At 30.6% G+C, this 14,154-nt stretch overlaps 1 protein-coding gene across 1 annotated transcript; it reads right to left on the bottom strand.

Moving 5' to 3' along the window:
• LOC105156921 (inactive beta-amylase 9-like) lies at nt 6,771-9,631 on the bottom strand. The gene is made up of 3 exons (XM_011073183.2): nt 9,179-9,631; nt 8,081-8,563; nt 6,771-7,997 (listed from the first exon to the last, which is right to left on the bottom strand). The coding sequence occupies exons 1-3, from the start codon at nt 9,431-9,433 to the stop codon at nt 7,116-7,118; spliced, it is 1,620 nt and encodes a 539-aa protein (XP_011071485.1). The 5' UTR covers nt 9,434-9,631; the 3' UTR covers nt 6,771-7,115.

The following is a 14,154-nucleotide window of genomic DNA, read 5'->3' as shown; positions in this document are numbered from 1 at the left end:
AATAATTTTTCGATATCTTGTATATCAAAAGCAGTTTATATGAGGGCCTCAGCCTTTAATGTATAGTATAGATGATTTCAGAGAGCGGTCAAATTTTAGGTCACGGGTTCGAGTCCCACCAAACGTGTGGGTATTTGTATCACTTTACGTTAGTTATTATAATTTGTTTACAATTATGTTGATGTATTGGTGTAGTCGAGAATACTGTTATTAGTATATTGATGTATTGGTGGAATGGATGTAATGCTCGAAAAAAAAAGAGTTGTTGAAGATTGAAAACAATTATATTTGTGGTGGTAATAATAGATTTTTGAACATTTTAGGGGGGAAGTGAAAGAACATAAAAGGGGAGTTAGTGGTGGTTGTTAATAATTAAAAGCAAATCTTAGGAATTGCTTTTTAGGTGCAAATGTTGGAAAAAGATGAAACCATACCCCCTTTCAATGTTTTTTCTTTTAATGTCATTTTTGGCATTAACTTTTTGAAATTGAGGTTTTTCCCAATTATGGCTATGTTTTCTTGTGTGTGTTGTGTGTGTATTTAACATATTCATAAGCTTTAATTAATTTTTTTTAATTTATTTATCTAACTTCTCACTCCATCACTATTTTTAATAGTTATTAATTTATTTTTTTCACCACATTATTATAAATTTAATATTAATTTGTATATATTTTACTAAGCAATACAGATTTTATAATAATGTTATTCTAAATTATACAAAAAAAATATGCATACACAGAGGGTGTGCCACTGGTAAGTGAAAATTTGTATAAAAATCCTTATTTGTGATAATAAGAGAAAATTTTAATTTAAAGCTGCAGGGAAAGATTATACTTTTAATCCCATAGGATAGGGTGTTCAACGCTTCTAGTCCTTCATTTTACGAAAATTTTAAAATAGTCTCAAAATTGAAAAAATCAAAACATTTAGTCCAATAAATCCTATTAAACAGAGGACTAAATGTGTCAAATTTTTTCATTTTGTAAGCATTCTGAATGTCCCGTAAAACAGCGGACGAAATATTTTGAGATTTTTCAATTTTTGAACCAATTTAAAAGTTTCATAAAATACAGAACGAAAAATGTTGAACCCCCTATCATATGAAACTCTATGTATTATAATTTTGTCAAAGCTGCAGTTATATACAATTACGCTAACTCGATAAATATTAATTATAAAATAGCAACAACTTTAAATATAATTGTTTTACTATCAATTTTCAAAAAAAAAAAAACACATGCTAATAAAATGAAAATTTTTCATAGCTCAAAATATATTTAAATAAACTTAAATATTGATATGTTGATGGAATCCTTATCCACTCACATTTCATCCAAAGGATCAGAAAATTATTTTCTGATTCCTTGGATGAAAATTATTTACCTCCTTTTATTAGTATTTGTGCACTTTTTCGTTTATGACAGATCTATTGGCCTGTTGAGGTGATTGTCTAGTCTTTCATATTGTATTGTACTGATGTAATACCATTTATTTAATAAAATTTATATTTATCGAAAAAAAGAATAAACAATTTTTCTATGAGAATAAATATCAACTTCAATTTATGTTGGAAAATATCCAAATTTATTAAGATAAAGATAAAATACACCTGGAAAATTGGCAATCTACTATAAAGAAAAATAAAATAAAATAAAATTGGACCACATTCTAAAATTATCAAAGATGGGAACATGCAAATGCTCTTATCTGATTATCACACTGCCGTATATCAATTGAACATCAAACTTTATATAGTGTTTGATTTGCGCTGTTTGATAGTCTAATTTTACGGCGGGCTGATTTGAGATTTATCGTAATTATAAATATTTTTTTATTATTTAAAAAATTATAAATATTCGATTGAAAAATTGACGATTGTCTAACAAATACTTTCTCATAACAACCCATTATAAGGGGTATCTAAATGAACATTAATTTAAGTGTTTGTGAATTTTCGAACAATGAGAGAATAATTATAATTATGACAAATTTTAGAGGATCTCGTTGCCATATTTATTTCATATTGACTAAAGACTTATATATTTGGATATTATATAAAAAAATTAAATATTATTTTTTAACAGTAACGCATTTTTAAAACGATATCGTGATATTTTTACTAAAACGGACAGTACCACATGTCGAAGTATTTGATCGATATAAGAAGGTGCTAGTCGTTTTTTTTTTCCTTATTTTTTTATCGGAAAAAAGATTTGATTCGGCTAAACTTTTTTTGGGTGAAATGTAAGTTTTCATTCATCTAAAAATATTTACAGTGTACTCCGGGCATACCCGGAGAGATACAAAAAGCCTACGCTAAAGATTAAGAAACAATCAAATCGTGTGGGAAAAATGTCGAGCCTATACAATATAACCTTGACTGAAACAATATGAAAAATTACATCAAATTTTAAAAATCGAGAATATAATAATCCGATAATGTTAGAATTGCAAGTACAGATATATAAGCAGAGGTGCTTCTCTGTTGTTCACATGATGATGATAAACAGAAGGATGTTGGAAAGAGGACCACGCAATTTCAGGTCATATTTCCTGTCCTTTTCTCACTTATCTCATCTCCTTTCCTTGTACAATTTAAATAAGTGACGTCACCAACTCGTAATCTTCTTTTTTTTTTTTTTTTTTAGATCAAATTAAAAAATATATTTAATATAGAATTATTATATCTAATTTTTTCTAAAATTTGATATAATTAAAAATATTTGTTGTTTGCGAAATGATCGACGTCTCCTGATATTAATATCGGTCCAACAATCGACTCATTACGTTAGTGTTCGTTAGAATTTCATCCAAATTTTAATTGTAATTTTAGAATTTATTTCGAGGGAAAGTATATTTTTGTATTTTCGGAATGATTTATGTATAATTAACATTTAATTAATATTATATATATATGTATCATGCATGTCCATATTTTCAAATTTCTTCATATATTTGATTAACAAACATTAAATTATTAAATAAAATAAATATGGATCTAAAATTGATTTTTTTTTAAAAGTGTATATATAATTATTTATTTATCTGTTTTGTATGTAAATGTGGTGGCCATGTTAGTTGGTGACTCACATCACCTGATGTCTCCCATACCAACTCCAAAATTGTCCCTCGTGATTTCCTCAGATCCATCTGCTTCAGTAAGGAGGCTTTAGCTAAGATTGTAAACTCTTCAAAATTTTATGGTCTAAGATGTATGATTTTTGTGTGAGGTATTGTTTGTTTTAATATTTATGATTCTTATGATTTTATAAATCTTTTAAATTTTTCGTTTACAATAAATGTGAGGTCTGAGCCGACATGAAATGCCCCCAGACAAGAGGTTGGAAACGAGTACATGATCTTGTTCCTATAGAAGGGGCCAGATGATACGGCGTGCATATGGTGCGATCGGTGTCTCTTTGTGTGAGAAATTGTTCGTTTTAATATTTATAAAGTCACGTAATTTTACGAATCACTCAAGCTCCTCGTCTATGTGCGGTTTGAGCCTACATCAAATGCTTCCTGATAAGAAGGCTTGGGACGGGCACATAATCTTATTCCCATAGAAGGGGCCAAATGATGTAACGTGCGTACAGTGCGATTGTTGTCTCGTTGCACGAGTTATTGTTAATTCAAAATAGATTTTAGAGTTAATTACTGTTAGATAGCCTCAAAAAATGTAAAATTACACTGTTCTTCAAAATTCAGCATTTAATCATAACCCCCTTTTTGTTAAGATTTGGACAAGAAATAATGATATTAAGAAAAAAAAAATGCATAAATTTCTAATTTTACCCCCCATTTAATGCTTTCATATAATAAGTATGTACTTATAAAGAAAAAAGTATAATGATATTAGTCTCATTCCATATATATATATATATTATCTTTATCCCTTATAAGAACAAAAAAATATACATAAAAATATTAAAAGAGGAAAAAAATTAAAATTTTATGTATTTTTTTGGAAGAAAGTGTAATTTAGTATTTTCAAAGGGAGTCTAAGTATAATTATTCCTAAATTTTATTATTTTTCATTTAACATATACACAGTATTTACATAAAGATCGTGTTATTTGGTATATTTAAAAAATATACAATATATACATGACATGCATGTATTAAAAAGAACAAAAAGATACAATAAAATTTAAAATAAAAAAAGCAATTCGATATTTGAGTCATAGTACTTGCATTTTGCAAATTAACATATTCACGATATGATATTCTTTACTCTATTGGAGCGTGGAGTCTGGCCTAATATTACATATAGCGAAAATTCTTGTACATTTTTTCCTAGGCGAGTGGATTTATAATTTTTTTAATACCTTCATATGTCTCAATATTTTAATACGTAATAGGTGATTTTTTATTATAATTTAATTAAAAAATCCGCGATATGCCCACGTAATATTTTTGTACTTGGAGTAATATCTTGTAAATTCTAAACTCTCAAAACATATACCAAAATACTTTAATATTTTAAAACACTTTAAATTCATTAAAAATATCAAATATTATTATTACTAAAAACCCATTAATTTCCCCCAATGGATACAAAATAATAAAAATGGGGCCAAAATGTCCAAAGTGCCCCCCTAATTGAAAGCAATCAAATGGGGCCAAAAGGTACAAATGCACCCCCACAATGACAGCAAAAACATTGTAATTAATTAATGGCTTCCCACTTAATAGTGGGAAAAAAAATATTAAATTTTTGTACATAGTACCATCATATCAACCATAGGATTTTAGTGGCTGGTGGGCACTTATGTCTTTTTTTATTTATTTATTTTTATTTTTAAAAAATAAAATAAAAACACTCTTTTAAAGCAAGCAAAGGGCATGATTAGATGGACAAGTAATTTTATTTTAATCAATTGTGTTTTTGTTGTTGGTTTTAAAATTAATGAGTTGTGAGGGTCCTAATTGCCCATATGATTAGATTCACTTTCCATGTTAGGGCACCTTCAAGGAATATGATTTTAGTTGTGAAGTCGGTAAAATTATATTTTTAGTCTTATAGGATAAGGGTTCAACACATCTAGTTTTATGTTTTACGAAAATTTTAAAATAGTCCCGAAATCAAGAAAAATCGACACATTAAAACATCTGCTATATGGGATTTTTAAAATTATCATAAAATTGAGAAAATTAGGCACATTTAATCCTTTGCTTTACGGGATTTTTATGATACTAAATATGTCGAGTTTTTTCAATTTTGGGACTATTTTGAAAATTTCGTAAAGTATAGGACTAAAAGTGTCGAACTCTCATTTCTTATAGGACTAAAAGTATAATTCGCATCTGAATTATGTGTAGATGGGAGCATTTAGGCCCTTCGTCTGATCTCAGGTTGTGAGCTGAATCAGCAGTTCTGTATGCACAATCACTGATAAAGCAACGACACTAGTTATATATAGACTTCAGTTATAATATTTCAACTTAATAAGATCGTTATAAAAAAACAATTTCGAGAGGATAAAGTGATATACCTGTCTTTTGATGGCTATGTATATTTATTTATAGAAATGGCCAAAATGTACAACCCAAAATAGACTATCAATCCGGAGATGAGCAAACAGTTAAATCCAATAAAAAAGACACAAATCTTTGAAGTATTAAGCTATTTTGAGGGTATTTGAATAAATTTTTTGTAGCTTATATAATCAATATAATATATATATATATTTTTTATTTTTTAGAGGAAAAAGGGAAGGAATTAATTAAGTAATAGAGTGGCTGGGGCAGCACTCGTGGTTTTGTGGGGCTTTTGAGTAATTTTTAATTATTTTGTCAGCACATCCACATTTATTTTTTAATGTTATTTTTCAAAAGGGTAATCATTAACTTTTAACTTCACTGTTGATGAGGTGTTTAGTATCTGTATTTTAAAATACTTACAACCCATTAATAAAAAATTTCCGTTTATACTTATTCGATTTCATTAGAGTGTAGACGAAAAATATTGATATTGTCAGCAAAAAAAATTAATTTTTCACTGATTTAACATTTTCATCTAATATTTTTTATTCATTTCTTTAATTAATATTAACAAATTTGGTGAATTTGACTAATAAAGAGATCTATTTGTTCGATGGAAATAAACGTTATGGGTATTAAATATAATTTTTGAAATTATAAAAAATTTATGTGTAATTATATCAAATCTCAAGAAAGAGCAGTGTATTATTTCAATATAATATTATATAAGTTTTAATTTAGATAATATTTCATCTTAGTGAAACATGAATAAGTAGTAGGTCAACAGAACTTCTACAGTATACCCTTTTATTGGGCTGAAGTTTAAGTGGGCTTGAATCAAATATGTACTTATCACTATGATCAATTATCAGTGTTTTTTTTTATTTTTAGAACTGAACAATTTCATTACCATGAAATATCAGCCATTACAAGGGGAGTAATTGCAGGAGGGACAACAGATTCACCCTCTAACATGTTTTAGACATATTCTTTCTTTCTTTCTTTTTTAATATATCTTACAAATTCAGGGGTTATAAAATTTTAAAATTTCCTAAAATTAATTTTTTAAAATAAAGTTAGTATCACCCAATTCATTTTAGTTTTTACATCATTTCTATTTTAGTATTATGCTTAGTTTTTTTTTTGTCCTTTCAATATCTACATCTAACATTATTACAAAGAGGAACATGTACTTTTATAAATTACACATATAATACATACGATTCATATGTACATGTGTTTCATATATTTCATATATAAATTATTGAATATCTGCGTCGGCGTCTTAAAATTCTTAAGAATTACATGTTACTAATCAGTATCATATCGTGTTTGTGTCGCTGTATTTGTGTCTAATGCACCATAGCTGCAGTACAAATGAAAGAAGATACTTTCCACCATTGCATGATTACAGCTCTACTGCTCCAAAGGTCACATTATTTCTCTAGCTTAGTTTACAGTAATAGCGTGAACGAGTACACGATACGGTCTGCAGAATAACCTTGATGAGTAACTCTTGTCCATTTTGCCTTAGTAGTACGTCGACGGTCTGCAGAAGACGATCCACGATTCGCTTATGTCCGTTTGGGCTTAGTGGTATATTTACATCATGAATCAATGACTCACTCTTAAGCAGTTTGCATATGGAGATTTGAATCTGGAAGGGATTCAACAGTGTCTCCGTGATTCACTGGTAGACTGTCTAAACGTTGAGTCGGTTGGTTTAGGCTGCGGATGAACTGAGCGAATGAAGGGAAATGGTCAGGAGAAAAGAAGTAAGCTCCCATTCGTTGGTATGTGAACAAGTCCACCGTTGCATTCTTGTCCAGCAAGTTATTCTTGATCTGCTCGAAACCCCTGGAAACACCAGAAACCGACGTGTTTTGGCCCGACACCTCCACTCCGTACTTTAGGCAAGAAGATGTTATTTGTGCGAATAATGATTCCGGGCTCGAGTGAGATTCAAGTGGCTCGTGCTCGTCTGAGAGGTCCATCCCAGGAAGTATCATTTTGCAGGAATTGTTGGAGAAGATTTCAGCAATGTCCTTGTAACCGTCTCGGTTGGCCGTGTTGTAGAACCCTGCCATTAACTCAGATGGGTGGGAACGGGTTAGGTACCATGAGTGCACCAGAGGGACTTTACCAGAGACTGAAATAGGGGCGTCTTTGAAGGTTGAGGCAGCAAGCGACAAGATGCGATGTCCGTGAGATATCAGCTGACTTGAATACCAAGAGAGGAAAAAGTCACCATACGAGGTCTCCCAAGATCCACCATTTTCCATGAAGAAGCCGCTGGAGATTGGATTCTGGTCATAGCCTGGAGCATCATGGGGGCCGGCAAGTCCCCACAGAGGATTTTCATGCTTTTCTGCGTGCTTCTTAAGATTGGCAAGCATATATTTGCCATAACATTGGAATTCTCCAGCTCCATGACAACCGTTGCTTTTGGCCGGACGGTGGTTAGACGGATATCGAAGCTCACCGTCTGGTCCAAGACCAACTGATATGCCCTGTAACAAACAAAAAGACAAAGATAAAATCAGCAAACTTGAACGGTTATTTGTAGTCTGCCCACAGATCCAAATAACCTTACCGTGATTGTCGAGCCCATGAAAGGTGAAAATGCAGATTTGAAGCTCTCACAGAAATCTTTGTACACTTCAACCGGAGTCTTTCCGTCCAACACAGGAACATCATCCACAGCTAATGATAGACAATCTTTGTAGTGCTGTCCCGACCGATCTGTAAAGAAAATATCCGGTTTCTCTTTGCCAATCCGAGAAACCCATTCTGGAAGTGGAATCTTGCATTCTTTAGATGCATGGAAACAGAGGGATACATGAAGCTTAAGCCCCAATTTTCGGACCATTTCTGCAACAGCAAGGTAGCCTGTCCACTGGTACTTTCCCCGTACTTCCCTTTCAGCTATTCCCCACCATACCGGGAGCTCCACGCCTTCTACCCCTAATAATTTCAAGGCCTTCAGCCCTGCAGCAATTGCTCGTTCTTGGTTCATTGTATGCATCTTGGAGACAGTATCAAGTGGGAGACCGACGTATAACTCAACACCATCAACCTGAAATCGGAGGCAAAAAGAGTATATATATCTCTTCATCAATACTTAAACACAGAAAACCGTCTCAGAAATAGGCATTTTATACATCTACCAAGTGAAGAGGAGAGCCAAAAATACCATGATGGATGTCATCCAGGTGTAGAGCAAAGCCACATCAAATCTTGACTATGTTTATTATCAACTTTTAAGCGCTCGAATAAGACATACAATCAAATAGAACCATTCATAACGGGTTTAATGCAATTTACCTCCTTATAAATTACCCCAATGAAAAAAAGTAAAATACCAATTACCTCCTTGTCTAAGAAGTTAAATAGCTTCATTTTAAAAGACTAGGAAGGTATTTTTGCTTTTTCTTTTGTTTCTTTCTAAGGGTAATTTGCTGACGTCCAATATGACAGGCGTTGCTCGCATTTTTCCCATAACTTTACTTCCATGACGAGTATATATCAAAGCAATCCCCTCAAGAACACAAAATGTAAGAGAAAATTCAACCATAACCAGCACAACAATGAAAAATTACCAAACATTTCATATATCATACAGAAAAAAACAGCACATATTTCCATTTTTCTCCAATTTGCATGCAACTAGGAAAAAAAAGAAAGAACTTACAGGCTTTTTTATTGTAATCTTTGAAGCTTTCTTAGAAATTTCAGCAGCTTCAATGGCGGAGGCTCTGAGAGTAAAACCAAAAGCAGACTTCAAAGGCCACGCCAAGCGTTGATTTTTACCAAAATTGCATCCCTTCGAGCTATTGTTCTTCAAATTACAGACCTTAGCATTCAGATTCTGCCCAAAACTAAAGAACCCCACATCACCATTTCTTCCTAGATTCACCTGGGAGCTTCCGGTAAATGAAATGTCCATTTTCACGGAAGCCCAGATGATCAAAAACAATATACGCGCAAACGATATCAAATCTCTTACGGTATTTAGGTTTCAAGAAAAGGGATGGAGTTTGGGCAGAGGTTTTCTTGCTTGATTTTGATTTCGAGTAACGTTGAAATGGGGAAAAGGGTTTGCGAAATCTGTATGAGAAATTGAGAGAAACGGAGGAAATTGTGGGGACTTTGCGTGTGAATTTATAGAGAAATGAAATGGAAATGGTTGAATGGTGTTGGAGGGGGGACGAAGAATTGGACGCGACACGTGGCGTTATTTGAGTGGTCCAAACGCTTTACTTTAATTTACACCTACTAATCATTCGAGAACAAAAAATATATTTTTATTTGTTAATAATTTTAAATTTTAACATTTTTGTGATATTTAAAAAATTAAATTTTAGTGGCTCGAGAATAAGAAAAATGGATTATAACTGTTTTTTTTTTTGGATAACGTGGAGCGTTAAAATCGTTCTTGAATTTGTTCTTAAAAAGGTAGAAAAATAAGACTAATTCTATTTTTGTCTTATATTAAATAAAGACTAATATGTATAAAAATAAGTTGGTCTAAATAGACCAAAGTGATTCAAAAAGAAGAAATAAACGACAGGCCCGTAACATTTTAAGAGGCTCAAAGGGACCTATTAGACTGCCCTGGCGGATGTCCCCAGAACAAATTGGCAAATGAAGGAGGCCCAAGACAAATTTCTACTCGGATCCTGATCAAAACCCAACAAACTATTCAGTCCAAAAGGCCTGCATGGCAGACCACATTTTATTATGGCATCCAATTGGCTTAGATGTTAGTAGCCACCTTGGACCCACATCAGCCCTAGTAAGGAATGACTCCCTAGCGGCTAGGATTCTCTGGTGGTTAGAAGTTCTCGCTGATGAAGGGTTCTCCCAACTTAGAGAGAGATAATCATTCAACAATAAAATTAACAAAAGATAAGAACAAGTTATAACTTATCCAAACAACCTTTATCCACTTTTTCCGCAAATGGAGAAAACGTGCATAGTCCTATCTAAGAGGGCATCCCTATATAAATACAGATTTACTCTTTCATACTGAAGACACTATATGAGACCTTCCTAAAATCTTTCTCACTTAAGACACTTCTTGGGTGCAGATAGAAAAAGAAAATGTATGATCATGAGAAGCTTTTGATATATTTTTATTTATCTTATATTAATAAATAAATCGCTCTATTAATTAAAAATTATCTAATTTATTAAAATAGATACAAAAAGTGAATAAAAACTTATATTTATCATTAATTTACTCATTACTTATTTGTTGCAGGTCAAATAATTTTTTTTTATCAATTATCTTGTACATCTTTACACATTAATGCATGTGAGATATATCTTTACAATTATAAGAGTAGTTTGATATAAAAATTTCTTTCACCTATAATAAATCGTAATAAATCAATTAAGAATAAATAGGAGTTTCATTCAATTCTTTTTCTAATAGCATAATTTTTCAAACAATAAAAATTTTATATGCTTTTCATTGTAATTGTTCATTAAAATAAAACCAAATAAAGCCATAATTTTGGATATAAATGATATTTTCTTGGGATAACAAAACGTGGAAACACAGCTGACATGTAAAAAAGAAATAATAAAAATTTGCCAATTTTTAGGCATTTTGGTATTAATTATGATGAGACCTAAAGAGTGACCTGACACGTGGCAGAAGCCCACATGCAAGATGACTGGTTGCTGACTCACTTTGAAGACCTCAAATTCTGTGCATAGAATTATTTGAGGAAATGGAATTAATATTTTTAGAATTTAAGCAAATGGAATATTATAAACCTCAAATCTATCAGAATCTGAGCTGTCAATGATTGTGGATAAGGTTTTATACTATTTATGTGACGTGTCATTGCTTATAATTGAATTTTTTTAATTATATTTTTAAGTTATTTTGGCATTGAATTATTTGATAGTGTTTATTGTAAAATTATGAAAATATTTTTTGCACTTACTATCGATGCAAATAATTTGATTTTTAGGCCGTACAATATTGAAAATGTGAAAGATCAACATTTTCGTATCAAACTCTTCCTTAGGAGAATTTGGATTGAATTAAATTTGATGTAATTAAATATCATCAATACATATGAAGTTTTTTCTATGAAAAATCTTTGACGTATAATTAGTCATCAATAGATTTCAGTGGAAGAACATGTCTAAAGTCGATATTTTTCAGATAATTTATATTTTCAAAACGCATCAGACATCTTAAGATTATTGTTCGATAATTTTTAATTATTTTTATTGATATATATATATATATGCATATGTATATCTGACTCCGGTATCGCCCAATTAAATTTGACTTCCCCATTCTTGCCTCAATTCTTTATTTCCAAATTTGAATTTTGATCAAAATAAATATTTTTATAGAACAAGAAAAACATAAAAGTAATATAGATCATGAAAAATGCATATTCCAAGAAATGCATGCATTTCTTTTTTCTTTTCTTTTGTCAAAAAATAATTATATAGTTTTGTCACTATTAGACGACATCTCATGACATTTGGCAACACCGCAATACCACATCATTTAGATTGTGATTCTGACCGCTATCCACTCTGGGTATCAAATGATTCTTATACATCAGATCTCTCAATCAATCACAGGGACAAACAAACACTTAGTCGAACTAATCAGTGTCAAAATGGTTAGAAGTTGAATGGATATGTGTGGTGCAGAATGGTTCCCAACTAAGCAAATTGTCTTTACATACTATGAGAGGAGGAAACATGTATGTATGAGTGGCCTTCCCCTTTGGCTTTATATGTGCCCTTACCTCTCCCATTAACATGTGAGTGTAGATATAAAAGTTGCCCAATTTCATAATCACTTTGTCACATTATGTTTTTTTTTCTTCTCAAATTTGGTATAATTATAAGAGTAAATTATAATAAATTTTCGTGTTGTTTGAAAGATTATAAATACCTTTGTAAAATGAACGTCGTCTAACTAATATCCACCTACAATGAATTGTCATGGTGGGGTATTCGTTAGACAATTGTTAATACCATAGGATATTTATAATTTTTCAAATAATAAAAGTGTAACTGTAATTACGGCAAACCTCAAATAAGCCCGTTGTAATATTCTTTAATTATAATATCTTCTTGTTGTTTGAAAAATTATAAATACTATCCCATTATTTTAACGTCTGTCTAACAACGAGCCTATTATGTTAGCTTCCGTTAGGCTTCTATCCAATTTTTATGATGAACTGATCAAAATATCCTTTTAAATTATTTATGGATTGATATACTCATAGGTTATTTATTTTACTCATCCTCATTTTTTTTTTAAAAACAATCAATAAATGTAAAGTAGTAATTTCAAGCTCACCATCTAGAGACTATAATTATTATTCGTTAGCTAATTTCTATTTTACTCCTCTATACTTTTTTAAAATTACTAAATCCTCCCCTCCCCCTGTATTTTAGAAATAGTTGAACCCCCTGTGTTTTGATAAATTTAGCAAAAAATCTCCCTTTTGTTAGAAACTAATGGAAGACAGGATGCACGCGCCTAAAGTGGGATTGTGCTTCATTTCTTGCGTACTTTAATTGACTAAAATGCCCCTATATTGTATCTAAAATTACAGTGGTTAGATTGACTTTTTAAAAATTTCTTTTTGCATTTCATTTCTTCTAAAAATACAAATTCTTTTATCCTTAAATATATTTATATTAAATATCAAAATACAAAGTCTAAAAAATAAAAATTTACTAAATTTTATTTTTGAAATTTAGATAACCAGATTAATATAAACAAAATTATAATAATTATAAGCTATAGATAAATTTAAATATAATAATTATTATAATTATATAAAATTATTTTTAATTAATTAAAATATATATTTAATTATTATAATTATCTAAAAAAAATATTCTTAATTAATTAAAATATATTTCATTAATATAATTAAAAATTCAAAAGAATTGGGGGCCACGGCAATGGCCGCCCGCACAGAACAGAAGGGCGACGGCGTTGTTGTCGCCCACTTTTTTTATTTGGGCGACGTCGCCATCGCCCCCGTTTGCAGAGACGTGGGGGTTGGTACAAGTGGCGGGGGAGCGGGCAGGGGGGGGGGGGGGGAGTTAATTTTTTTATTTTTTTCCAAATAATTTTTTATAATATATATTTTTAATTAATAAAATTTGAATCATTGTTTTATTTTTATAAATTTAAGATCCAACAGGTAAAATTAATTGAGTAGATCTAACGGTTCTAATAGAATCAATACAGATCCAATTGTTACTAAAATAAAAAATAATATATATAAAGTAAGGGTAATATGGTTAATTTGAAAAAAAGTTAACGTCATTAGTTAGATTTAATGGAAAGGGGCGATTGAGCTACATTTAAAAAAATAGAAAGGAGTTTTTTTTTTCTATTTTTAAAACATAGGGGGATTTTAGCAGATGTTTTAAAAACACAAGGGGATTTTATGCATCTTAGCCATTATCCATTTAAGTGTGAAGGGTTATATTCGTAATTTTTTAAATAACAATAGAATATTCAGGATTATGCTAAATCGCAGGATAAATAACTGTATTGTATTCTTATATTTGTAAGTATTATTCATAAATTCAAATGTTTGTGTGTGTATATTTCTTTTAAATTATGACATAGAATTTGTTGGTGAGACTTGACCTAGTTAG

Source organism: Sesamum indicum, linkage group LG3, assembly GCF_000512975.1.
Source record: "Sesamum indicum cultivar Zhongzhi No. 13 linkage group LG3, S_indicum_v1.0, whole genome shotgun sequence".
Taxonomy (NCBI): Eukaryota; Viridiplantae; Streptophyta; class Magnoliopsida; order Lamiales; family Pedaliaceae; genus Sesamum; species Sesamum indicum.
This window is presented reverse-complemented; position numbering and strand designations above follow the sequence as displayed.

What these genes read in the sequence shown, in the direction of transcription:
- LOC105156921 (XM_011073183.2), bottom strand. Translation starts at nt 9,433, where the DNA reads ATGGACATTTCATTTACCGGAAGCTCCCAGGTGAATCTAGGAAGAAAT. An exon ending in AGATTACAATAAAAAAGCCT is followed by an intron (nt 8,564 to 9,178) that starts GTAAGTTCTTTC and finishes CTCCGATTTCAG; the next exon opens with GTTGATGGTGTTGAGTTATA. An exon ending in TCATGGGCTCGACAATCACG is followed by an intron (nt 7,998 to 8,080) that starts GTAAGGTTATTT and finishes TGTTTGTTACAG; the next exon opens with GGCATATCAGTTGGTCTTGG.